This window comes from Salvia splendens, chromosome 6 (genome assembly GCF_004379255.2).
Source record: "Salvia splendens isolate huo1 chromosome 6, SspV2, whole genome shotgun sequence".
NCBI classification, from domain to species: domain Eukaryota; kingdom Viridiplantae; phylum Streptophyta; class Magnoliopsida; order Lamiales; family Lamiaceae; genus Salvia; species Salvia splendens.
In genome coordinates this window covers 37,229,485-37,257,302 of record NC_056037.1, presented here as the reverse complement: position 1 = coordinate 37,257,302, position 27,818 = coordinate 37,229,485, and the positions used below count along the sequence as shown (strand labels likewise).

Below are 27,818 nucleotides of genomic sequence, written 5' to 3'. Positions count from 1 at the left end.
CAAATTTTGATTAAACCTTGTGTAGTTTTTCTTTATTCTACTTTTAACACCTTAAAAATTGTTATTGATATTAGTATTATTTTAACAAATTATTTACATAAAATTAAAACTTAGATTTGTTATTGTGTTAATTTGTTTGAAGCTAGAGGTGCTGCATGCATAAATTAACTAAAAAGTAATCGATTCATTTAAAAAAAAAACCGTTAGGCGTTCCGATTTGGAATTAGAATCAGCATAAAAATTCTAGTGATCTAATTACAATCATTTTGTTAATATCACCCAATTTTATCTTTAACTGCCTCATCACATCTTCATTAGCAAATCTCACACAACTCCTGTATTAATAATAACTCTTTTTCACCTATAATTTCTTCACTTGCAAATCACACACACACACATCTTCATAAGTTGGTACTTCATTGAATATAGTAGAATTCTCTTGATTATTACACAACATGCTTCAATCATAACTATACATAGAAGATTTATTATGTATACAAATCTTCCTTCATTGTAATTCTAGTCTTCTTTCCCATATGAAATTGAATTCAAAATGGAAGCGAAGGAAGTTTTTCATTTTTGAGAAAATGATCAAATATTTGCAGCGCTTCCCTCGGCTTTAATATGGGAACTAGGTGCCCTGCTCCTCTCACTGTCACAAACGTCAACCCTTTATACTCCACCCTCCATCCTCCCACCTTAATTTCAATTAACATACCACCAAAATATATAATATGTATCAATAAATTTAATAAAATTAAACTTTGATGTATATGGTTTCAAAGTTAGTGTAGTGTACCTGGTGGTTGTCGGTGTACCAAGGTGTCCAGTCTTGTTCAATATCCAGTTTTAACTTTCTCAACGTATATCTCGTTGACGTTACTGGAATAACGGCGTCCACATCTCCACTTTATTGTTATTACACACACCAGTTAATCTTTCGGTCATAAAGTAACTATTGAAAACATGTACTCCATTCGTCCCGCATTACTTGAACTTATTTCCTTTCTTGGCGTCCTAAGTTATTTGCACTCTTTCCATTTTTAGTAACAATTTATACCTACAGCCGTAATTGTTGACTTTGTCTATCACTCATTCCTTAATCTCCGTGCCCAAAAGGAAAGGTGCGAGTAGTGCGGGACGGAGGGAGTAAAATACTAACAAATAACACATTACTACTAAACATATGTCGTTTGCATTAACTTGGTATTCCATCCGTCCCACAAGAATATGCATTTTCCAATTTTGGAAACCATTTTTCTTTCTAATGAGGTGAGACTCATTCTCCACTAACAATACTTTAACTACTTTTTCTCTCTACATCTCTGTTATTATACTACCTGTTTTGCATTAAAACTTGTGTCGAATCAAAAGTGCATATTCTTAGGGAACGAAGTGAGTATATATAGTAAGCATTAATATTTGTGTGCTATGAAAATGAATCAAGTGTTGACTAGGATATTACCTGTAAAACCAAACTCTTAGATTTGATGCAATGATGCCTCTTAGAATTGGTAGTGTTGAGAATGCAACGTCATCGCTCCTATATTGGAGATTTGCACTGCATTGCAATTCGCATCGTACTCAATCATTCTTCTATAGGATTTTATAATTTCATAAGGTCTAATTGTAAATTTTAATAAAATAAAATGGTACGGCTATTATTATAAAATTCTTCCAAAATGAACACGAAGTTGTAACATATTTTGCAATTATCTCATGATGAAATATTCAAGTTGTATATGTGTAATATATATTGATGTTATATATATACATCTCAAATTGCTGATGTAGCTAGGCAGGTGTTTAGTGTGTTGTCAAATTAAGTGATATAGATTAGAGAATATGAATAAAAAGATTTGGATGGATATATAAACTTAAATTTCACATGTAACATCTCATCAAAACATGTGCAATTGTGAACTATATTAAAATTCATTATAGATGGTTTTTTCCAAGTTATTTGGTATGACCAGGCTTTAATGAAATTTCATACTCCTAGTTTTTTCAACAATTACCCTTGAGAACTAGGGTTGGGTAAATATATCGAAAAAACGGTATATAGATCGCATCGTACCGAAAAATATAAAAAATATCGAATTTTCGGTATACCGAAATTTTCGATACGATACAATACCGTATCGTAAGTTTTCGATACGATAACGATATGAATTTTCTTATACTGCATTATACCGTTTTATATCGAAATATATCGAAAACCAATACATATTGAATTATCAATACATAACGTTCATACCGATTATAATATAATAATATAATTTATTTTTAAGATTAAAAGTTTAAAATCATAAATAGATATTCATTTAATTTATTTTTATATTTAAAAATTATTTATTGTTCAATTCTATTCTATGCTTTTATTCATGTACAATTAAAATTCCCTTTTGAATTAGTACTAATTTAATTTATCTCTTGGTCTTGAATTTCTGTAGGTTAATATTTCTAGATGGTTTCCACAAAGTGAAGGGTTTGGTGCACAAGATCAAGATGGTTGATAATTTTTGCTAATTATTGTTATGTATTTTGTTCGGACTTGACTTGACTATGGTATTTTTTGGTGTTTTGTTGTGTTGGATTTTGATTATGGAGATGTGAACAATGTTTATTTCATTGTGTTGAAATTATATTAATTTTGGTTTTATCCTCCAGTTTTGAAATTATATTTTTCGGTATACAGGTATTTGAAATGGTATAAAATTTCGGGATATATCGTACAAACTTTCGATATACCGTTCAGAACGGTATACCGAAGTTCGATACGATATATCGAAATTTCGATACAGTAAAGGTATAGTTTTTTTCCATACCGAAATTTTGGTATACCGAAACTTTTGATACGATAACGATATGAATTCATATCGATATTTTTTATACGATAAAGATATAAAATATATCGTATCGGCCCAGTCCTATTGAAAACTATGTTATACCTGCAAGGTGCCCATGAATAAGGAATTTTCGTGACATTGGCATGAAGAGCTTGTTGAACATCAGCCCTGTTGAAATAGTTATTAATATAAATCAAAGCACATGGATCGTACCATGCCAATGACTTTCCCTGCTTGAAATAGAAATTAATAAACGAAATTAATTTAAAATATAGTAGCAAAAAGAACTGAATCAAAGTTGAGTCCAACGTCGACACTTACACTGTGAGATATATATTTCAAAGCATCACCCTTCAAATATGAGTAAGATTCAGAAATGGCGGTTTGATTGTTGTCGACGCAGGTAGGACTGTACAAATTGTACATATCTATGATGTTATAAACCTCGATGTATTTTTGAATCGAACTGTTGCAATCGTTCGAAACAATTTGCTGTGTAAAGTTGCATTTTTCCTTGATTTCTTCGTATAGTCCGTCAGATATAACGGCGTGATGCCAAGCGTAGTCGATCCTGCCACTTTGGTCGGTTTCAGAGTCGATTGCTGGATTTCCGATCTATTAATAAAGATTCACGTAAGCTTGTGAGCTAGATGGAATAAACTATAAGAATAATCGCTATTTAAATCACGAAAATCAGTCCCACAAGGTTTGAAAAGAGAATATCAATTCACAAAGTTCTAATTTTTCTGAATTGTCTCGTCCAATTATAATACGATGATTTATGGTGATGCTTAGACTAATTTTTTTTACCTTTTCTTAATATTTTCACAATTCAACGTCATTTTTAACATTAATAGTATGTCGTTTCGTACATGCATGAGATATTTGTGAAAAATTGAAACTTAGTGATTTAACATTGTTGGCAATTGAAAGTAAAAATATAACATATAATTGTCTCACATCGGTGTCAAGAGAAAATTGAAACTAGTATATAAGTCTCATGGGCCCCTCCTCCTATCACCAATTGGTTTTAGGATGGAACCCATGGATTTCTATCATGGTATCAGAGCGGGTCGCTGACTGTGGGTCAAATTTAACTGACCCAGCAGTATATCTGGGCCGAAACCAAAAAAATGACTGACCCAGCAGTATATCTGGACTTAAAAATTTGGGTCAAGTGGTCCAACCGATCGAAAAAAATTGGGCCGATTGTCCAATCGATTAGAAAAAAGTCCATCCCCTCCAAGATTCACCTTGAAGGGTTTGAGGGAGGGTGTTGGCAATTGAAAGTAAAAATATAACATATAACTGTCCCACATCGGTGTCAAGAGAAAACTGAAACTAGTATATAAGTCTCATGGGCCCCTCCTCCTATCACCAATTGGTTTTAGGATGGAACCCATGGATTTCTATCAAACACTTCATTTTCAAGCATCACGACGAGTCTGACTATAATTTGATCAAACTTTATCATCTAAATTAATATTATTCCTAAAATTGAAGATGATGAGATAAGCTGAATCTTACCATAATGCCTTTGAGATTAATAAGATCGTCGTCCGATGTTATGTTGTTTCTCTCTATTATTAACTCAGCAAGTTGAGGGACGTAGTGTCCTGAAACATTTAAAATAAATGTGTCTAGTTAAATGTAAATTAATTTAATTTAGTTTATTCAAATAATTTCCTCATATAAATCAATAATAGAATTTTAGTTTAAGTTACTTACCAGCATAACTGTCTCCAGCAATGTAGAATTCATGAGATTTAAATTGAGGAAACCTTTGGAACCAGCCCAATAGAAAATTGTATGAATCCAGAGCTAAATTACACAATCAAATAAAAAAAATGCAAGTCAAGATTAACTTAACAAAATTTCAATTTCAACAAATCGATTATAAACAAAATAAACTGTAATTGTAAGAGCATGAAACATTATTTTAGGTTTTTAAATTATGGTCGTTAACAACTAATATCGTGACTCTGACAATTTTTCACAATTGTCTCATAGCGGAGGAAATTATGTGTGATGTAGTTGCAGGAAAGACTATGTGGACAAAACATTCAAGAATTATGTCTTAAAACCCGTGCCGCCAAGGAATGTGACTCCTAATGGCGGACGGAGGGAGTATCTTTGTAACTTCAATGATAACATGTAAGTAATCTATTAATTACCGGTAATCGTGTCACCAATATGGTCTTTCAAATCACTGCTTGTGTTTGTATACGAGAAACCAACACCGACCGGAGAGTCTATGAATAGTAAGTTGGCAGCTACAATATGAAAAGGAAAAATAATTAATATAGAGTCAATAATCATAATCAACGTATAATTAATATGAAAAATAAAACAATATTCATTTTTATATTTTGGTTAGTTGAACTTAAAACTCCCAATTTGCTTTTGATTTTTCTGTTTTATGTTCCATCAGCTATTATACTCACATTCTATTATAAAGTTAATGAAGCACTCCCTTCGTTCTCCTTTTCAGTCTATTTTATGTTGGGCACAAAGTGTTCATAAATGTACAGAAAAGTGAGTTGAAATGTGGATCCCACTTTTATATATTATTTTTATAATAAGATTTGAGTGAAATGAGTTAGTGGAATACGATGTCTACTACTTAACATTGTGACGAAGAGTATTACACATTAAGAGTGATAATATAGTTATTACCTTTATTCCACGAATAATCGTTAAGCTTGAGCTCCGGTTTCCCTTTTTGGGGAAAGAAAGGTCCCACCTCTTGTGACTGTCCGTACGCAATTGACGAGCATCCCGGACCTGAAATCACAAATTCATTTCATTATTAATGTTATATGGTCGAAATAAATTAATATCTCATGTATCTTATACCTGATTTATTGCACAAAACCAATTTAAACGGGCTTTCCAGTTGATTCGAAGTCTAATTTTAAGCCCAAATAATTTGACTCATTGTTTTCATTCATATTTTTAAAATCTATACAGAAAATGGATAGGTGTTGATTTAATTTTATATAACTTAATGAATTAATATTAATTTTTAAATTTATAGAGTGTGTGTGTTTTCAACCAATTCTTGGACCTTTTGTCGAAAGAAATGAATGATGTGAAAGGTCTTAGTATAATTCAATAATTTAGGCCCCAAATTCAATATATAAAGATTGGCCCCACTTTCAAAAATATGATACACATGTAGTTATGCAATTGATTATAGTTAAGATATTTTCTACTTTGTTTGTTACCGTCTCAAATTAATAATGCAAGTATGCTTCATGAGCAAGACCCACCGTTCTTCTCCCAATTTCATTTGTTTTATACTACCAATCAAATACCAAATTCCTACTAGCTACGGTTGGCAATTGAAACTAAAAATATAAGATATAACTGTCTCACATTGCCATCAAGAGAAAACTGAAACTAGTATATAAGTCTCATGTGGCCCTCCTCCTATCACCAATTAGTTTTAGAATGGAACCCATGAATTTCTATCAGCTACATGCTAAACAAACACTATATATGCCTAAAGTCTTGAACATAAAAAAAAAGCAAACGAAGACAAGAAAACAAGAACGTTATGAGTTAGTACCTCCGGTAAGAAACAAGAGGAGAGGTTTGTTTTGAGGATTTTCCGTGGCTTCGAGGAACCAATAAAAGAGAGCTCTTCCATGGCTCTCGTTGACAGTGACGTATCCCGCATACTGCTCGAAGCTCACCGCCGGCTGCCCCGGCAGCGCTGCCACTCGGTCCGCCTCCTGCTCCGTCGTCGTGCTCGCCGTCGCAGCCACCGCCATTAATAACACTAGAATCATATGTTTCTTCGCCTTGTCCATCTCTCCCTTTTTGATGTGACGATGATTTAGTTTTATAGCTAAGCTTGAGTCTTAATATTGGTGTGCATATGTATTTGTAGTGTAATAAGTTGGAGAGGAATATACATGTTCAAATGATGAGCAATTGAGTGATTAATTAACAAATTGGATGTCAATACACGTGTTCGAATGAGAGGTAATTAATTGTTGGACTGTAATTACTTAGGGGATAAGGAAAAAGAAACATAGGTAATTAATTGATTAAAAAATGCATAGAGCCAATAGAAGATGAATACATAGAATATATAGCCTCTTACTTTTCAAAATCAAATCTTTAAACATCCCTAAACGGCTAAACTTAGACTTTTGCTACTTATTTAGCCTGGCTAAGGATTTTTATCCTTATCACATCGTGATTGATAAGGAATCAAAATTTTAATAATTTTACTGATAATTAAATTTTCATTTTTTCCCTTCATAAATAATATTAAATTTTCATTTTTTCCCTTCATAAATAATGTTGATTTTGTTGAATGAGGATAATAGACACTATTAGTGATCAAGATATAACTAATTTTAAGTGTATAACTACAGAACAAATCTCAGCCACACAAATAAATGGAACAAATATTATTTATTTTAATAATATAAAATAGGCCAAGGATATTTTTGGAAATTATATCGTGAAATTTAAATAACTATGTAATTTCCGGTGCGGAGGAGAGAGACGAAGAGGGAGAAGAGCTCGGGGTCCCTGTCGATGAAGGGGACGGCGGCGCTGGAGTCGGAAATGATCTCAGAGAAGAAGGATTTGGAGCCGACTGAAGATAGAGTTTGTTTGGTTGTCTGGAAAAGCTGGCCACCAACATCGATTGTCACAACGTTCGAACTGAAATTGGAATCGTGGTGAACTCCGTTTTTCGATCGTGGCATGATTCTCTGTTTTTTTTTCAGAAGATTTGCAGAAAGTGGAATAGCTACCGCAAGAATATTTGATAACTTGGAGAGTAAAAAGGGATGATTGATTGTGAATTGAGAAAACGGGAGGAATCTACTGGAAAAAAGGAAAATTTTGATAATGGAATAAAGTTTAAAATAGGAATAAAATTGTGAAGTGGAATTGAGGAAGAAAAGTTTAAAATTGTGAATAAAATACATCGCTGCATGATTTTACTTCACTCTTGTTAACAAAACACATCACTATTAGCATGATTTTACATCACTCTTATTAACAAAACACATCACTATTAGCATGATTTTACATCACTCTTATTAACAAAACACATCACTATTAGCATGATTTTACTTCACTCTTGTTAACAAAACACATCACTATTAGCATAATTTTACTTCACTCTAGTTAACAAAACAGCATGATTTTACTTCACTCTAGTTAACAAAACACATCACTATTAGCATGATTTTACTTCATTCTTGTTAACAAAACACATCACTATTAGCATGATTTTACTTCACTCTCGTTAACAAAACACATCACTATTAGCCCTTCATTTTTTATATTGAGAATCATTTCAAAGACAGTCAGGCAATCACATGTCAGTGCTATAAAACTAGACTTTCGTTGTTAGTTTATTAGTAGTAGTATTACTACTATTATTTTATTTTCATTAGTTTACATTCAAATTATTATTAATAAATTTTGGAATTCTAAACACGTAACTTCTCAATCACTTCTTTTTTCTTTCAAACTCATCTACCATGAGAGATGGCAAAAAACTTGACTCAACTTATTATAATACAAGAAAATTCCCGCAAGTATACGGGGCTAGTGTAGCACAAAGCAAGCAAGAGTATCGTATCAAACAGAGACAAATTTTATAAACTCAAGTACCACAGACTGATGTTAACTACTATCTAGACAAAGGTTGGGTTTGATTCATAGAAAAACAATTAAACATAAACAAGTTAAAAGCACGCAACAAAGGATAGGTTTCAAATAAGAGAAAGAGGTAGAGCTTTGGATCCAACCACAACGAACACTATGTGAACAATTCAACAACTTCGATTACCCAATTGAAGTCTCTAGGATTACTAGGAAAGCCGCTAGTCTAGGCTAAGCCCTCTCTCGAGTGCACTCAACCAGTTGATTAACCATTAATATTGAAGTCTCATTCTAATACTTCACACTTAACTCCTTAAAACAAAAGGCTCATGCCCTCACTCTAGAATTCCTTCTCTCGAATGTAAATTATCTAGGTGTTGTTCATTCTTTTATCAATCCTAATTAGGTATCTCTCGATTACTCAAAACTAGGTCAACAAACTCAATTGGTAGCTAAGCAATTGAATTGAAAAAGCTCAAGAATGAAACAAAAGGAATCACAAGAGCATAGGTAAACAAAAGTCCTTGAATTAATCAAAAGCGTTCATTGTAGTCTTCACCAAAACTCTACAAGAAATTTAGCTACTCATATTCAACGCAAATTCACAAGATAAATCCATAGAAAGTGAATTGAACATAGGAAAACTAATAAAGATACTCCCAAGAGTGGGTTGAATGGGCAAATCGTCTTCGTCTTCAACCTTGTTGAGGATTGGGACTTCTTGTCTCTCAAATCCGCTCTCAAACCTTCAAAACTACTTCTGACGTGTGTGACGTGTGGGAGTCGAAAACCCTCGGTCCCCTTTTATACCCGGGGCAGAAATAGAAGATTTTGCTTAAAACGCCCAACCGGGCGTTTTCCTTAAGCACGAACGCCCGGTCGGGCGAAGTTTCTGTACTCCAGCACCGAACTCCTTTTCAACTCCTTTTCACCTGTTTTAACTACAAACACTCTACAAACTCATCAAAACACCTAAATAGTGGGTAATGGATGCAAACTCAGGTAATATGCTATAAAACACTGAAATAATCACATTAAACATCCAAAATACGTACTAAACTACGAGTTTATCAATATGCTGCTGTGATTTCTTTGAAGCAAACAATGCATCGCCTTCTTAACTCTTCTCATACTCTCATTCCCTCCTCAAGTCGAGAAATCCTTGAATTTGCATCCACAGAGATCACATCTTTGCAAGAATTTCTCAAAAATTCTACCACAGCAACAACAATAGATGGAACGCTTTGGATGCCAACAATAGATGGAAAGCTTGAGTCTTAATATTGGTGTGCATATGTATTTGTAGTGTAAGTTGGAGAGGAATATACATGTTCAAATGATGAGCAAATTGAGTGATTAATTAACAAATTGGATGTCAATACACGTGTTCGAATGAGAGGTAATTAATTGTTGGACTGTAATTACTTAGGTGATAAGGAAAAAGAAACATAGGTAATTAATTGATTAAAAAATGCATAGAGCCAATAGAAGATGAATACATAGAATATATAGCCTCTTACTTTTCAAAATCAAATCTTTAAACATCCCTAAACGGCTAAACTTAGACTTTTGCTACTTATTTAGCCTGGCTAAGGATTTTTATCCTTATCACATCGTGATTGATAAGGAATCAAAATTTTAATAATTTTACTGATAATTAAATTTTCATTTTTTCCCTTCATAAATAATGTTGATTTTGTTGAATGAGGATAATAGACACGACTCATAGTCTACTTATAATTTCTTTGTAAGATGATATTTCCATCTACTTTTGTGACCTTGATGACACAAACACTCAACTTATTACTGGATAAAAAATATTTTACCAACTAAATTATGTTTCATCATTTACGTAGAGAACTTTCCTGTTAGATATTAATATTTGAAGGGACCAAATATACATTAAACAAGAAATAAAAAGTCACTAAATTTGAAAATCAAATAAATTTTTGTATGCGGTGAATCATTATATTTTTCATGTGATGGGGGCTTTGGCCTTGTGTAGTTGTGCTAATGTAAATAAGATCGATTGTTTTATTAGGTGAAGGCCCAATGTAATCATGGTTGCCCATAGACGGGCTCATTTTAAATCACAGAAATTTGGTTTTGATTAAATATTTATATCAAACTATAATTAATTAAATTTAGAAAAGATAAATTATGTTATCTATTAAAATCAAAGCACCTTTTAAATTAATAATTATTACAATAATGATATTAATCATATTCATACCTCCTTCTTCTTCTTCTTCTTCTTCTTCTTCTTCTTCTTCTTCTTCTTCTTCTTCTTCTTCTTCTTCTTCTTCACCTAGAAATTTCTCATCTTCCTCAAATATCGCCATCACTTGGCTATTTTCTCTCTCTACAAACATTTTTCACCATTGATATTAGTTCAAATTAGGTGATTTTTAGCCATTTTACAGGTTTTTAACTCGGTTAGTCCCGACTTACAATAAGCCAGTTTCAATTAGGACCGTGACGGCCTTTATAAACCAACATTTTCAACTTAAATAATAAATTTACTAGGAACTCCCTTTAGTCCCCATTAGAAGTTCCTTTTTTTTCATTTTCATATGATCCTCATTAGAAGTCTCATTTAGAATTTGCTAAAAATAACAATGATCTTTATTCGTACTTTTCATCACTAAATATCATTATGAAACCTTAAAATAAATAAAGTCAAATAATTATATAGCACAATGACCAAAACGTGACCTAATATATCTCTCATTTAATGCAAAGTCACACAATTTCTTAATACCCGTGTTGGACATCTGAAATGGGACTTTTCATGGGGACCAAAGAGCTAGAGCCTAGAGTATATGTTATTCATAGAGCATATAACAGTTTTTAATTTGTATGTGAAAAATATTAGTGTGTTAGGAAAATAAATTGAGTATTGGAATAGCACAATGACTGTATATCCAAATCCTTAGAATTGAGGCGATGATAATATTAGAGTTGGGAGTATATGGAGAAAGCAAAGTCATCGCTCTTTATATTGAAGACTATATTATATATCAGTGTGTATTGCAATCTGCATTCAACCCAATCATTCTCCTATTGGATTTCATAATTTTAAAAGGTCCAATTGTTGAAGGAAAAATTGTAAATTTATGTATAAGCATCCACGGTGGTTTTGGACAAGCAATAGTCCAGCCATAGCCTAGCCATAAACTCCCCATACCACATCAACAACCCTAAAAACTCCTCCTGCCACATCATCAAGACAAGCAACTGGACAAGCAATAGCTCAGCCATAGCCTAGTCACAATAAACAAAATTATAAAAATAAATAATTAACAATCACACAAAATACGGAATTAAATTTTCGACACAGATACGAGAATACTCAATAATATTATTAAAATTTTAAAAAGTACATTAATTAAAAAAAACATTAATTTTTTAAAAAATTACATAAATAAAAAATCATCATAACGAGAGAGTACTCGTTATAACAAGTGGTGCAAATAAAAATGACGTGCAAGTCGCGTATATATAGTGTTTTGAAAATTAAATTAAAACAAAATTTCCGCTTGCCGATCGCTCGCCGATCGGGAGACTGCAATGGCGGCTAGCCGATCGGCGAGCGCTTCGGCCAGCGCGAGGGAATCGGCGTGCGCTCGCCGTTTTTCTTACCGATTTGGCGCTCGCCGGCTGCAATGATTCGGCGAGCGCCAGGGATCGGCTAGCCGGTGGGCTCGCCGCCATTGCGGAAGCTCTAAAACAAGAAATAGTCTGGCCGATAATTATAAAAATCTGCCAGAAAAAAGAGAAGCATGAATTCTAACATATTTCACGATAAGAAGAAGAATAACGCGCGGTATGAATGTCAATACAAATGAATGGGATGAACTATTCTACACACCCATGTACAAATAAAATAGGGTAAATTAGTGAAAACTATAAATTTTGGTCAAACTCTGGTCCATCCACAAGTTTAAAAATCAATCGTGAAAACACTTTAAGTTAACACTTTTTTGTTCAAACCACCATAACACTTTTTCTCCAATTTTCATAACGAAATATTTCAATTTCTTATTTTTGATATATTATTGATTTGAAGTACGTCTAATTTAAATTGATGATGTAGTTGAATTATTTGTGCTAAGTGTACTGTAAAAAATGATAAAACTCACAAGCAGTCTTATCCTCGTAGAGATTTTCAGATGTCATACCACGTACTACAATTTACATAAACTAGATCATTTAATAAGAAATTAGTAAAATATTAAAATTCATAATTTTTATAATTCAGTTTTAAAATTCTGCAATAAACTAAAAGTTGATCAAACTTTATGAATTTTTCAGGCTCTAAAAGACTAATTATTAAAAATTAGAGTCTTTGGAATTTAACTTTTTTTTGGGTTTCTTCTTTAGGTTTAATTTTGATCGAGTTTGTTTAAATTGGGGTGTTTGTTTATCTTTGCGGATGGAGGGGGTACTATATATGTGTAGTTGGACTCTGAATAATTATTGGGTAAGTAATGAAAGGAAACGTATGAAAGAAATTTGCAAATAAAATAACAAAATGGAGAAATTATCACTTACGTACGAAGAATTTCTCAACAATGTGGGCTTAATATATAAAGGTAGTGTTCGGTTGCCAAGATAAAATAATATCGAGATATAATTTAGCATTGAGTTGTGGGATTATTTTAGTCATAAGGGGGTTAACTATGACTAATTATCCTATGATTATCCATCTAGGATTGAGTTTTGAGAATGAATCTCATGAATTAAACACACTACAAATTTAATCCCGGATACAATTTTGCAAACCGAACACTCCAAAAAGAAAATATTTTCTTGTCTACACCTACAATCAATGCTTTTAAAGTAAGACAAATGTTAATTTATTATAAATGCGGCTTATTTTCTTAATTGACTAGGCTAGCCACAGGTATAGTAATATACAAATAAGTAATACTTTTATCTATGTAGAACACAGTTAGGACTTAGGAGTTCCATTTCAGTGCCATAGTGTAATTAACAAGTTAATTTAAGAGGATCTAAAATTAATATCAAGAGATTTTTGACAAGTTAATTTAAGAGGTCTAAAATTAATAGCAAGAGATTGTCGACAAGGGGCAGTTCCCGTGAGAACTTTTTAGAAATAAGAACTTTAAGGATTGAAAATCATATCAGTACTCGATAAATTCATCTAGGAACTGATATCTATTATTACCAAATTGATAATAAGTTAGAAATTGATATATATTTTGTGATATGAATTGATATTAATGATATGATTATGTGTTCTAACTTCAATAAAAACTCTGAAACTTGTCATTTCCTATGTATCTATATATATAATGATTAGTACTCCCTCCGCCCCATGTTACTCGCACTTCTCATCTTAGGCTGTAAATTTGGGATTGATTTGTTAGTGTAATTAAATTAGAATTTTAAGTGTAATGAGACATTACTTAATAAATGAGCTTTTAACTTAAACTAACATATTAATTAAATGCATTAATTCTAACTTAAACTATAAATAGTGTAAGGAGTTTGTGATGAGCCGATGCAACAGTGCAAGTAACATGGGACGGATGGAGTACATTGGATAATAATAATAGGACTTTGCTTGGAATCATAGAGCCAATAAATGATGAATACATTGAATATATTATACCCCTTAATTTTCAAAATCAAATCCTTCAATGTTGCTAAACTTAGACTTTTGCTACTTATATGGTTTGGCTATCACGTAATACATATAGGGGGTGTTCGGTTGACAAGATTAAATTTCATGATTAAATATGTATCATGTTTGGTTCATAAGATTGAACCTTTCAACTTAATCCTAAATGGATAGTCTCATGATAATTAGTCATAACCTCCCTCCTCCAACTAAAATAATCCCACAACTTAATACTAGATGGATAGTCTCATGATATTAGTCATGGCAACCGAATGCCACCATAATAGTCTTTAACTACACTTCTCCTTATCAAACCGTGCTTTATAAGGAGCCGAATATTTTAATTGTTTTTAATTGATAATATAATATTTTTCCCTGATAAAAAATGTTCATTTTGTTGAATAAAGAGAATAGATAAGAATGGGAAATATATAGAAATATTGATATATGAGACTTACTGTATTCTTGTTTTATATATCGTAATTTTTGGTAAGGTGTGATATATTTTGATAAGGTATATATGATATTTAATCGAAATATTTTGGTATGATAACGATACGAATCATTATATGCCACAATGTATAAAAATTTCCGTATATACCAAAATTCACGATGTACCATGTACATACCGACATCAATATATACCATAAACATGATACATACTACGAATTCCAAAATATATTTATGCTTATATTTATAATATGGTACTCCCTCCGTCTCATTCAAGATGGTCACATTTCCTTTTTTGTTTGTCCCAATCAAGAAGACCAATTTCCAATTTTGAAAATAACCTCCTCTCCCCTCATTAAAATATTCTGCTACATTTTTCCTATCTACTTTATTTCACCTTATAGCATTTCCTAAAATCTCGTGCCACTCAAGAATGTGACAATCTTGAGTGGGACGGAGGGAGTACTATATAACAGTATCATGACATATTGTATCGAAAGTAGGTATTATGCAAAATTCTAATATACCGAACTTCAGTATGACATACTTGAAATTTGTCATACCTAAAATTTAATATGCCAAAAATTTTGGTAAGATGAATATATGATTTTTACTCATATCAAATTTTTGGTAGGATATACGATATAATAGTTTCGGTATTGATATATCGTACCGACCCATGACATAGTGAGGATGAAACTTGTACCTCTAATCTCTTTTTTCTTTTATATTAAAAGATGATTAGTGATAATTTTCTATTTATCCCATGATCAGGGTGTCTTGAACTCACAACTTATTGATAGAATGAGAAACATCTTATTGCCTACCTTTATCCTTTAGTTTTTAAAAAAATGATTAAAGATGGTTATCCATCCATTCCTATTTTTCTATTTTTGTGATAGCTCGTATCTCCCAACTTATTTTTGGAAGGAGATCGTGTTACCAATTAAGTTGCGCTTCTGCTTCTCGCCTCTTCGGTTACACTGTAGACAATTTGTCCCGATTAGATAATTTTTGGAATAAGGGACCACATATGCATTAATAATAATTTAGAAAATAAAATACCACTACATTTATTAGTATGTTGTGGATCCTTGTATGCCCCTGGCCCTATATTTCCTCTATGATGGGCTTTGGACTTGTGCTAATGCTGAATAAGGTCCATTGTTTAAATTGGGCCTAATATATAATGGATTAACTACATCAAATTTATTTGATGAAGGCCCAACATAATCATGGCAAGGAAGAATTAAGGACTGATATTTAATCAAAGAAATTTAAAACAATATTGTTTTGATTAAAAATAAATATTTGATATAAATTTTAAAAAATTACTATATATTAAAATAAATTTAAAAGATAAATTATGGTATCTATTAATACTAAAAACAATATAATATAATTATTTTAAAACAAAAAAGTTGTAAATGGTTTATACTACATTTATATGCAACTAAACATAATTTTATTAAAACTATAAAAATTCCCATTTTGGTTTTTGTTTGAAGTATGGTTTGGGATAAAAGTACTTTTATTGTGTTACTCGATAGTCGCTTAAATTACATACAGTAATTATTTTCCAATAGATAGGTGAATTTTGACAAACGAGATATTTACAGAATGCATACACATACTCTCTCTCTCTCTCTCTCTCTCTCTCTCTCACTCTCACTCTCTCATCTGCTGCCAAAATCACCACCACTACCTCCACCGCCTCCGCTTCCCGCATGCGAAATTTGCCTTCTCTCCTGCTCTATCACCGTGATCGCCGCTGAAGCCTACCTCCGTAGCACCAGAGTTCGCCGGCCGCGGACTGACGCCGTTTCAGGGGGCATGCTGCCCCCGGACATCTGTTGTTTACGCTAGGGATCTTCCCACTGCTCCACTGTCGGCTGTTTGCTCAGAATTAGGTGGAAATAAGTTGGAATCGGAGGTGAATGGCTCCGGGGCGCAGGCGCGGAGCGAAGGGGGTTAAGGCGATGAGCGAATTGAGTTTGGGCGATCTCGTTCTCGCCAAAGTTAAGGGTTTCCCCGCTTGGCCTGCCAAGGTACATTCCTGTTCGCTTTGATGCTTTTTGTTGATTGTGCTGTTTTCTTCGTCCGCTTTCTGTTGATTTTGTCGTGGAGTAGCTGTCTGCTGCCGTGAGTATTCAATTTCTCTGCTCTAGGAGTTTAATTTTTATGGCCGGCATCGAGGTGAAGTCGTCGCACTGTGGACTTGCATTACGCTGCTAAGTTTGACTGGAATTAGCCCTTGCAAGATAGATTGAGGATTATTATTTGGAGAATCTTAAATCTTTTAAGTTTAAGTACAAGATGAATCCAATGTTTCTGGTGTTGCTGGATATGTAGGTAAGGTAGGCCTTGATGCGCTTAGTAAAAGAGCTTCTTCCAGAGCCATCTTGTTGGAATTTTGGGGGACGGGTGACCGTCTAGACTTGTGTATTAGAATGGAATCTTTTTAGGTCAATTTTGGTAAATAGTTATTGATACACTCTTTTTAGGTATTTATTTGTTTAGGCAGGAGCTTATATGTCTTTACATAGACGACCACATGTATTATATACTAGTATCCAGTTGTTGGTCCTGCCACTATTCAAGGTTTTGATTAGTTTCCTTACAGATCTGTTAAAAGCAAACAAACATATCAATATTAATCTTGCATCTATGTTAATAGAACTTGGTGCCGCTTATCTTGGTTTCCAATGTTTGTTTGCTTGCATGTGCCTCTGATAGATTAAGTTGGCTGAATGATGGTAATTTCTTTGTTTCTTATAGTATCTGTTTGACCTTATGTGAGTTGAACAACTGATGCACGATGCTTAATGGCTTCAAAATTTCAGATCAGCAGACCTGAAGACTGGCAGCGTGCTTCCGATCCAAAAAAATGCTTCGTCCAGTTCTTTGGTACTGCGGAAATGTGAGTACTTCCTTTTTGTCTTTTCACTTACATGCACTAGTGGTGAAGGGACTTGATTAGCATTATTCATACGTGCATAAAGTTTTTATTAGCCTTCTAGGTACCTAAAGAAAACTGTTTCTACCTGAGGGAGTGATGAGTACCTACTTTCCTTTTGTGTCCTTATATTGCTATGAAAAATATTGTCTATGATTTACGATTTTACAGTAGATAACATAAAAGTAAAATAATAATAGTAATAATAATAAAATACCTACTACCCTTTTGTGTCCTTGTAGTACTTATGGTATATACTTTCTTCAATAAACTTTTGTAAGAATAGAAGTTAAAAAACATCTGCTTCATGTCCTGCAAGTAGGTTCTTTTACTTGGGGTTCTCAAATGCTATTCTGAAGAAATTGGAGTCTTGACATTTTGTATTGGACTAATGGTACCCGTACATCTATGATATTAATACTAAATTTCTGTTAACAAAATTGTGTTAGTAACTTAGCAGTATTGGTTCTTTTTTCGCACTATGGACCTCAATGAGGATGTACACAAACTATGCTATATGGTAAGTGACCCGATATGCTATGTTAAGTGGCATTCCTTTGACTTATTCGCAGCAGAAAACACTCAAGAAAGGCCAAACGGAATTTATCATTTTTTAAGTGATTCATATGAATGCTTTTCTTCGTTCATTCAATTTTGTTCTTAATTATATTCTTTTGGCATACTGGCTAGGGAATAACAAGTATAGTTTTAATTTTTTTTCTTTCTGGTTTTTCTCCTTTTATAGAGCTTTTGTTGCTCCTGTGGATATTCAGATATTCACCAATGAAGCGAAAAATAAACTGTCTGCTCGATGCCTGGGTAAGACAGTTAAATACTTCGCCCAAGCAGTGAAGGACATATGTGAGGAATTTGAAGAGTTGCAGCGAAAAAATTTAAGTGGTGTGGTAGATGATGACAGTACACAAACTCATTCACCTGAGGCACATTCTGTTGATTCAGTGGTAGATGAGGTCTTGGATGTTAATCGAAACAATGGGATTGCGCCAGAATGCAAGTTGGAAACTAAAGAGTCTGATGATCTGGACTCTGGTTTAGAGCATCGTGCGCACAAGCAAGATGAGGTAGAATGTCTAGACGTGAAGCCTTATTTGTCAAATGACGTGAATCGTATGTTGTCCCCTCCCATATCTTCGCGAAAGAACAATAAGCTCTGTTCAAACCACAACAATGTTGTAAAGGATTCACCATCAGTATCTAGCCCTTCACACCATTCACTTAAGAAGGAAGATTCTCTTGATTGCAATGTAAAGGGAAGATTAACTGATGGTAGCCAGAATGAATTGACAAATGGACACAGACCAAAGCTGGCAATGGGCTCAAAGAAAAAATATCCAGGTGCAGTACTTAGAAGTGGTGGATCAACTGTTCCTCATGATCATAAGGGAGAAGTGATGAGAAGAAAATTTGCTTCAGGTGACAGCATGAAGCTTTCATCGCCTGATATTCCAAAATTACATTTAGAGGTCAGTAGTCAAAAGAGGGAAAAAAGGTTGGTGAAAGAAGAAAGGCAATCTGAGGCAGTACATGGTGTCCAACAGGATGCTAAAGTAAACTTTGAGTCACATGGTGATGTTAATCCCCGGAAAAAGATGAAGGTCCAACATGGCAGTGAAAGGAAAGGGTCTCATACAAATGAAATATCATCTCCTGCCAAAATATCAAAACCTGCTGATACGGGAAAGGATGCTAACTTGATAAAGGCTCAAATAAACGGCAAAAGTTATTCTAGAGGTCCTAATAATGCTCTTGATGACAAAATGGCTGGTAAAGACCCTAAAAGGTTTACATCAGGTGGGAAGGCTGAGGCCTTTCCCATTAGACCGGCAATTGTTAGTAACGACAACGATCTCCCCCGAATAAAGCGTCATCAGCGGGAACTGGAAACAATGTCAGGTGCTGCCTTGATTTCTGAAAATAGACCGGGGACTTCTGTATCACATAAGACTGACTTAATAGTTTCTAATTGTAGCAAAGTCATATCTCCAGTTGTGCAGCTACCATTGAAGCGTAGATCTGTCCGCATATGTGGTGATGATGATGATGAGTTGCCTAAAACTCCAGTTCACGGAGGAACTAATAAGGTGTCTGTAACTCCACGAATGTCAGATTCAAAAAGGAAATCTGTAACGCATGGTGAGAAACCTGTCCATGAGTCACAGGTGTTAAGAAATTCAAGAGAAGTTGATAATGTGTTAAAGGAGCAGGTACAGTTTAATCGGGGGATGAATAAGCTGTTATCTCCAGCTGCTCAACAAGGTATGGAGAAGAGAACACGAGAATCATCAGCTGCACATGTTTCTCCTAGTCCACAGAAGCTGGACTCTGAGAAGTTAACCCCGATGGAGTTTAAACTGATTCCAGTTTCTCCTAAAAGGTCCTCCCAGTCTGTTGGTGGTGGGAGAGTATCAGGAGAACTGGAAAGCATGCAACCCAACAAGGCACCTAGTAATGATTTTAGGAAAAAAACTCCTCCAGGAGATGAAAAGAATGCAGCATCGTCTGATAGGTCAAACTTATATCCTAATCAGTTGCTAAGTGAAAGAAGCAAGCAACCATATTCTGGAGAGAAAAAGAATACTACTCCAAAAATGGATTCACGGATCAATGGCTCTGAGCTTGGGACTTCAAAAGAAAACATCATGTCAGTTCAGGAAAGGTAATGATAAATGCTTGTGATATTATGGGGATAAGTTTTTCTGTCTCTTTCTTTCTTAAGCTTGATTTCCCCATTGCTCAGGCTGAGTGCTAGCAAGGCCCACAAAACAAGTCACGCGGTTGACTCAAAAACTTCAGACTCTGTCTCGTCAATGAAACATCTTATTGCTGCTGCTCAGGCAAGAAAGAAACAGACACACTTTCAGAATACTTACGGAAACCGTTTTCTTTTTTCTGTTCCTAACATTGAGATGGCTGGACGGGGACCAAGCCCTGCACCTGCTGCTCTGGCATATGAAGCAAGCAACACTCTCCAGCTGAATGTTTTAGAAGCTCCTCCCAGGTCTCCTTGCTCCAGTCTTCATCAAATCCAATCTAATAATCCACATGAGAATGATGAACTTGAGGAGAGGAGGGTAAGCTCTGGTCATCAGGGCTCTGGGAGCTCTTTAAGTGGTGGTACTGAGGCAGCTGTTGCTCGTGATGCATTTGAAGGGATGATAGAGACACTGTCAAGGACCAAAGAGAGTATTGCACGCGCTACTCGACTTGCAATTGATTGTGCGAAGTATGGGCTTGCCAATGAGGTAGCTTACTGGCATCTTTGTTCAATTAATCCAATTATTCCTTTGTTTTTATTGTAATTATTCTATCTTTTTTTTGTCATGCTATCCAATTTATCTATCATGTGAGGTTTTTTGTGGTGAATCATTCTTATGTTGTCCTTAAGTTTCTTTTTTGAGGCCTATACTTTATTTGTCAAACTTTGTTGAGATACATGGTAGTTTGGTTCCAATATAAAGCTTATGCATGGTATAGAATAATTCTAGGTTTGCTTTGTAGCTGTTGGTGGTTTCTTGGTTTCACCTTTTTTAAATTAGGAGTACTGATATCTGACGGAGGACATTATTATTACTTATGATGTATAATTCGCTGACTCATTCTTTTTCTTTGTTCCATGCTCTGAAATTAGAATTTTCAGATCCTCATGCTTATTCTTTTAGGTTGCGTTTGGAGTGAAGTATTTGAAATAAACATATTCGAAATCTTTCTCAGATTTGAAGAGGATCCAAATCCCCACAGAATTCATTAAAAATAGTTTAAATGAGATTTATGTATTCAAAATTCATATGAAACTAACACCAATGTACTTTATCTACCAGTTTACCTTCGGACCTTAATAGGTCCAAAGGACACCTTGCACAACCTCTTTGAAGCCCCAGATGAAAAATACAAATTATAAAATTTCCTTGTTGAGATGGCCAATTCATACTGCTATTTACAGTGAATAAATTATCTACTGTTTCAAGATGTGTGAGATACTACCAAAGAACAACTAGTATATGCTTCTGAGGTGCAGAAAGTGATGAGAGTTTTGAGGTGGGGTGAATATGTATTTTTCCTTGAGAAATAGTTGAATTGAGATGTTTTTCGTCTATTGGACAACCGATGATTGTAGGTACTTTTCTATTGATTTGTCTATACTTAGTTACTGAATGTTCATCTTTCCCATTTCTACACCATTAATTTACTTGTTATTTTCCTTGAAAATGGATCTGAAATTCTGATTTTCATGCAGGTTGTGGAACTTCTTATACAGAAGTTAGAAAACGAGCCAAGTTTACATCGCAGAGTGGATCTGTTTTTCCTTGTTGACTCAATTACCCAGTGCTCTCACACCCAGAGAGGTACGGGAAGCTCAAAACAAACTGTTCCCAGAATACTCTTGTCACTCGCACACAGAGACCCAGGGGGTAGGGGGACACCAAAAAGATAAAAAGGGACTTGTTGCTATAAACCCTGGCCTTGGGACTTGGATCACTTCTTCTCAGTGATGTCCCTAAAAAATCTAGTCGATCTTAATTCTTATTGTCTTGTTATTTCCACCAACCTGCTCCAGCTGTACATCCGAATAAATATATGGGGCCCCTTTTGCTTGACATGTTCACTCATCATTAACGCGATGGGTTTTTTTCTGATGAACCTGTCTTCTACTGAATCATCTTCATGAATTGCAGGGGCCTCATATGTCTCTACTGTTCAAGCTGTGTTGCCCCGCCTCATTGGAGCTGCTGCTCCTGCCGGTGCAGGTGCTCAGGAAAATCGTCATCAGTGTCGTAAGGTGACTATATTTTACCTAAAAGTGAGTCGTCAGACATTATTACAAAGTACTGAGTATCCTCCTTCAGGTCCTGCGCTTGTGGCTCGAGAGGAAAATCTTGCCGGAATCCGTTCTTCGCCGCTACATGGATGGCTTTGGAGTTGTAAATGATGATATGTCGATCCCACTAAGACGCCCTTCCCGAGCTGAACGATCTATTGATGATCCTATTAGAGAAATGGAAGGCATGGTTGTTGATGAATATGGAAGGTCTAGAATTTACTAGTTGCTCCCTTGATAATGTTTTCTTATGTTTTTTGCTTTCTAATTGTTCTTCTAGCATGATTTGGTCGCTATAGCTTTGCCATTTCCCGACTCCTTCGCACCTGATGACCAAAACACTAATAGATTATTTTGGTGGTTATTGTTGCTACTCATGTTTTATTAACTGCTCGTGACAGAAGACTGCTTTATACCGAATTTTACACTGTTTCATGATGTTAGACTTCATTGTCTCCAACAGGAACAACTCACACAGTTTGCCCAACATTTTACATGCCAAAACTTTAACTTAAAAGTTAAATGCAGATCTTTTTATTCTTTCATTATTTTTCATTATTCTGTTTTACCTTGTGTAACACTTTGAAAACTATACCGGCAGTGTCTGCAAAACCAGTATAAGTTATCAGACTTGCGACTCAGTTTGAAAAACAAATTTAAAGGCTAATGTATATCCCGATTACTGTGATAATGATCTTTTTACTGTTTTTCTGATTGTAACCTGTATAACAGGATCTGAATGGGTAACTCTTCATCTCGTACTTTGTGAACTTATGTTTTCTTTGATCTCATATGCCTGCATCTTTTTGTTTGTGTTGGTTTCAGCAATGCTATGTTCCAGTTACCTGGATTTCTGTCAACAAGTGTGCTTGAAGAAGAGGAAGATGGGGATGCTTCTGATACAAATTTATGCCTGAAAGATGATGGTGCATCACCTTCCAAACATACACCTGCTACAGACAGAGATCATGAGAATCATTCTGTTACTCCTAGTGACCGGCGCCATTGCATATTGGAGGATGTTGATGGTGAGCTTGAAATGGAAGATGTTTCTGGACATCAAAAGGATGAGAGACCATTGATGACCTATGGCTCTATTGAGGCTGCGTCATTGGACCTCGATCCAGATGGTGGCGGGCATGAATCATCTTCAAACAACTCCACCGAATGGCTTCCTTCTCCTGAGGGATCTCCTCCGCTACCAGCTCGATCTCCACCTATGACTCCACCGTTGCCAAATTCACCACCTCCGTCATCACCACCTCCACCTCCGCCTCCATCTTCTCCCCCACCTCCACCTCCTCCACCCACCTCACATCAACATCCTTTTCCGCAACCACCTGTTGGACCTCCATCGAGACCTGCTGGTCCTTCTCCTTCTATTGGACCTCCACTGAGACCTGCCGGTTCCTCTCCACCTGTTGGACCTCCTCCCCCACATATTCATCCTCCACCCCCACCTTTTGGACATCATCCTCCACCCTTAGGGCCCCCACCCCATCTGGGTCCTTCTGCTCCTTTAATTTCCCAGCAAGCATTTCCTTGTCAGCCTCCATTGGTTTCCCATAACAAGACTCCACTTTCTCCACGATCATCTTATCGACCTCATCCTTTACCACATGAAGTTGGTGACACACCCACTGTAAGTATTCTAGCTTGTCCATTCCAAAGGTTTGTGAATTTGTGTATACCACATTGTTATCATGTTGGATATGAAGATTGGAACTCGTGGTTTTTTAGGGAAATCAACATACCCATATTGTTTCTACTACTCATGGGTCTCATATGGATGCATCTATTAAAGGGGAAGTATCATCGCATCAATCATCTTTTTTTCCTCCTTTTGGGGTCAGCCTTGCACAAGAACGTGTTGGCTATAATTCGTCAAGGCATGTGAAATATGGAGAGGATGAAACTTTTATGAATCCCCAAGCTTCACAGCATAGGCAGCAGTATCTGCCTGGTAGTGTGCCTTTCGCACAAAGGCCTGTGCGTCCTGAACTCCCATCTCAACGACAACCAAATTCAGCTCAACAACATCAATACCCCTCTTATTCATTACCAAACTTTGCCGATGGTCCAAGGCGATATATAACTGATGAGCAATGGCGGAATCAAGGAAATAACTTCAATATGGATCATCCTCGCAGTGGGTGGATGACAGGACGGTCGTGTTCAGGCCCATCTCATTCTCAAGAAGGTGCGAATTATTATTTCTAAGGCCAGATCAACTGTTTTAAGCTAGTTATATTAGTTTTGAAGTATTATATTGATTTGTATTTCTCCACAAATGCTTCTAGTATAACTTGCTTAGTGAAAGATAGGGGGAGGGTTTCTGTGTAAATACAGTACTAGTCGTGGCATTTAGACTAGTTCAGCAAATATTGTAATATTCAACCGTTGCTTTTAAAATCTACATTATGCCTGTTGCTGGTGGCTAATATGAATCACACATGAGCAGCATCTACAGAAGGTGCATGATATAATACCTTGCATGTGGTCAACTGTGGGTAGATGCTAAATCTGTAAAAAAAAATTTATAAAGCTCCTTCCTTTCCAAAATCATAGTCCTCTTCTACTTTCCGCACGAATTAAAATAATGTTTTTGATGCATAATTTGTCGATAAAATTATAAATTGATTTTCAGTTTGATTCATCCTATCAAAACTATAATCAATCTGGTACCGAATGAAACAATTTCAAATGACTATAAGCAATCCATGATATCCAGTTATTGGCTCAGTGCTACTGGACAATCAAAGGCATCCTTCCTTAACTGCCTGATATAGGTATCTCTAATTGGGAGGTAAAGTAGTAGTCTCTGTGGCTATCGGCTATCCTGAATACCAGCCCAGCTAGTCCGTAACATACTAAAAGCATTTTCTTGAATTTAATTTGTTCCTGTTGCATGCCACAGATTCCCACCTCCCATCCCCCTAAAAAAATCACGTGGAAAAGAAAAAATGTATATGTAAGTCATGCATGAGGGCTTGACAGTGCATACTGATTCAGTAGCCAAACAGTTGGAGCTTGGTTCTGATGTTATGTATCACAAAAACTTAGTGGGTGAAATTACATTCTTTTAATGTTAATTATGTGTCGTCTATTGTAGGTTACCATGAGCGGTCTCCTTCAAGTTCCATAAATTATCAGCACTCTGCCTCAAATAGTCTACCTCCGTCTGGTCAAATGCCATTGCCAGGTGATCTTTGCTGCATACAAATCAATTTTATTTGTTATCACATAATCTGTGGTTACAACTTACAATAACTCTGTGTCTTACGGTGGTATATTTTGTTACTATGAATTTTTTAGTTCATACCGTTCCAATGATGGCGTCTGCACCAAACATGCCTGACATCAACTGGTGGCCAGCTTAGACTTATTCCGACTCAAGGTTTATGGAGAGCCATTGTGCATTTTCTTATCATTATTTTTACACTATTATGCAGGAATTATTTATTTTACTGAGTACTTATCTAATATACTTACTAAATATTTGGTTCGTAAAAGATCTCTTCTAGAACTGCTACTGAATAGCATTATCTAGGTTACTAGCTTTTACTTTTAGCACATGATGACAAAATTGATACAGTACTTATGCAGACTATTGTCTCGTTTGGAATCTGTTGCAAATGGAAGTATTGAGTAAATTGGTTGAAATCCGACAGCACAGAAAGATGCATCATCCTGGAAAATTTTCAAATGGGCAAAGGATAGAGAACTATTGTTGCCGGAGGAAGTAGGTTTTAGCCATCATGAGCAGAATTGTTTTGGTACCATAGAGGAAGATTTACTTAAGGTACAGGCAAAATAGTTGGATTTGATGAACTCGACATACAGATTTACTATCGCATGTGCATGTTTAGCTGCTTCAGGTGTAGGCGAATCCGAAGAATACTTATACGAATCCAGGACATTGAATATTACCATCCAGTGTCCTTCCAAATTAATTAATTTTTTATCTCGTTTCCATTTCCGAATTCTCTTATCGCTTTCTATGCAAGCCAAAAGGCTAATTGGTGTACAGATTATTAGCAGTTTTAGCTCTCCTCATATATAGCACTTTCGCATTCGTTTTGTGTAATATACAAGTAACATGCATGAACACAAACAAACACTTCACATGACTATTCATGACTGAAACAATCAGTTCAGAGTTACTATTCAACTTTTGTCATCGTTCAATTATAAAACGGTATTTGCCTACCTGATTTTTCAGGTAATACATGTGCTTGGTGCATGGGCATCAGTATGCTCCAACAGAGAGGATAGAATGGAATTGGTGTGGGAAGCTATCGCAAAATCTTCACGGGACTGATTACTAGAAACATTCCTGACAACAAACATTCAAGGGTGCACAACTAATCTGTAAGCCCTTTTTTACTTGCTATACCAATGCTTGTAATTATACAATACATCTCATGAAGTAAATCATTTGCTTGTACAGTTTTAAAAAGCCTGCTAATTCTGATGATTTTTCCTGCAACCACATATTTCTAATCTCTTTGTCAGAGATGTTGAGTGCATGTATTTGTCTTTGATGCACTTGTGCATACCACCAAGTAGAGCATATCGAACATTCGATTTGTAAATCATGTTTTGCTGCCCATCTATCTTACACCCATTTGGACACATATGACTTGAGCATTCTTTGAGTTGCATTCTTATTTGGTCGTTCGCTTATAGCTCTGGAACTTTATTCTTTCTTTCGTAAATAGAGTGGATTTAGTCTTCAAATCCTTCTATGATCTTTGATTTGTTGGATATGCTCTCTATGATGCAGCCTGTACTTTTAATGGTTGCTATAATAATTTTTTCCATTTTTCAAAATATCTCCCTCCATCCACCACCGTTACTCTGTTTTTTTTTTGATTCGTCCACAAAAATTGTTCTTCCATTTTTGTTAACGTGGCCCACCACTTTTTCTGTCTATCTCTCTCTTTTTTTGTCCGTCTCTTATTTGCTCAACTTCAACTACCAATGACTTGCCAAGTTTACATAACAATTCGTGTTAAAGCATCTTCATTCCAGTTATGAATACTAGTTACATTTTGGAAAGTTAATGGAAAAACAAAATCCTTGAGGTGCATATATTTCAAATTAGAAAATAGAACCATGTGATCTAGTATGTTTCAATTTCAAATCATGTTTCTAATTATTGCAGGTGGAAAAGTTACTTTTGGTTTTATTTTATTTTCTGTTGGAAATTGTTGTCAGCCAATTCCTACCATTTCTTGCTGTATTTACACGAACATATAAATAGTGCATAATATAAATTATTAATTGCAACATTGCCCTTATTTGGAATTTTCCATTTCTACCTTTTTAAGGAACTATTAGGAATTGTCGTATTGACGAAAATTCACCTGAATTTGGAATTAAATTTAGAATACTATACTATTTTGCATAATGAAAGAAAAACATTGTATAAAAATATTG

At 35.0% G+C, this 27,818-nt stretch overlaps 2 protein-coding genes across 6 annotated transcripts; one reads left to right on the top strand and one right to left on the bottom strand.

Annotated features, from left to right (window-relative positions):
• Window positions 1-400: 400 nt before the first annotated feature.
• On the bottom strand, window positions 401-6,797 carry LOC121809450 (serine carboxypeptidase-like 34). 2 transcript variants are annotated; one of them, XM_042210083.1, is made up of 10 exons: window positions 6,421-6,797; window positions 5,526-5,633; window positions 5,024-5,122; window positions 4,578-4,670; window positions 4,377-4,465; window positions 3,171-3,464; window positions 2,952-3,082; window positions 1,466-1,561; window positions 800-908; window positions 401-698 (listed from the first exon to the last, which is right to left on the bottom strand). In XM_042210083.1, exons 1-10 carry the CDS (start codon window positions 6,662-6,664, stop codon window positions 549-551), a joined length of 1,413 nt encoding a protein of 470 aa, XP_042066017.1. In that variant the 5' UTR covers window positions 6,665-6,797; the 3' UTR covers window positions 401-548. The 2 variants fall into 2 exon arrangements, with proteins under 2 accessions (XP_042066017.1, XP_042066018.1); XM_042210084.1 differs by having other exon boundaries at window positions 2,952-3,079; window positions 6,421-6,793.
• A 9,419-nt stretch (window positions 6,798-16,216) lies between these two features.
• Window positions 16,217-27,686, top strand: LOC121807622 (ENHANCER OF AG-4 protein 2-like). 4 transcript variants are annotated; one of them, XM_042207891.1, is made up of 14 exons: window positions 16,217-16,631; window positions 17,427-17,503; window positions 18,285-20,216; window positions 20,298-20,802; window positions 21,795-21,903; window positions 22,234-22,337; window positions 22,405-22,586; window positions 23,202-24,018; window positions 24,117-24,576; window positions 25,489-25,578; window positions 25,692-25,773; window positions 25,983-26,178; window positions 26,599-26,747; window positions 27,544-27,686. In XM_042207891.1, the coding sequence occupies exons 1-11, from the start codon at window positions 16,521-16,523 to the stop codon at window positions 25,754-25,756; spliced, it is 4,452 nt and encodes a 1,483-aa protein (XP_042063825.1). In that variant the 5' UTR covers window positions 16,217-16,520; the 3' UTR covers window positions 25,757-25,773; window positions 25,983-26,178; window positions 26,599-26,747; window positions 27,544-27,686. The 4 variants fall into 4 exon arrangements, with proteins under 4 accessions (XP_042063825.1, XP_042063827.1, XP_042063823.1 ...); XM_042207893.1 differs by lacking the exon at window positions 27,544-27,686 and having other exon boundaries at window positions 18,313-20,216; window positions 26,599-26,865; XM_042207889.1 differs by lacking the exon at window positions 27,544-27,686 and having other exon boundaries at window positions 26,599-26,865.
• Window positions 27,687-27,818: the final 132 nt, after the last annotated feature.

Excerpts from the sequence above, each read along its gene's own strand:
- LOC121807622 (XM_042207891.1), top strand. The coding sequence starts at position 16,521 with ATGGCTCCGGGGCGCAGGCGCGGAGCGAAGGGGGTTAAGGCGATGAGC. Across the intron at positions 20,803-21,794 it reads AGTATGGGCTTGCCAATGAG|GTTGTGGAACTTCTTATACA; the intron begins GTAGCTTACTGG and ends ATTTTCATGCAG. Across the intron at positions 21,904-22,233 it reads GTGCTCTCACACCCAGAGAG|GGGCCTCATATGTCTCTACT; the intron begins GTACGGGAAGCT and ends CATGAATTGCAG.
- LOC121809450 (XM_042210083.1), bottom strand. The coding sequence starts at position 6,664 with ATGGACAAGGCGAAGAAACATATGATTCTAGTGTTATTAATGGCGGTG. Across the intron at positions 3,083-3,170 it reads TGAAATATATATCTCACAGT|CAGGGAAAGTCATTGGCATG; the intron begins GTAAGTGTCGAC and ends TTCTATTTCAAG. Across the intron at positions 1,562-2,951 it reads TATTCATGGGCACCTTGCAG|TGCAAATCTCCAATATAGGA; the intron begins GTATAACATAGT and ends ATTGCAATGCAG.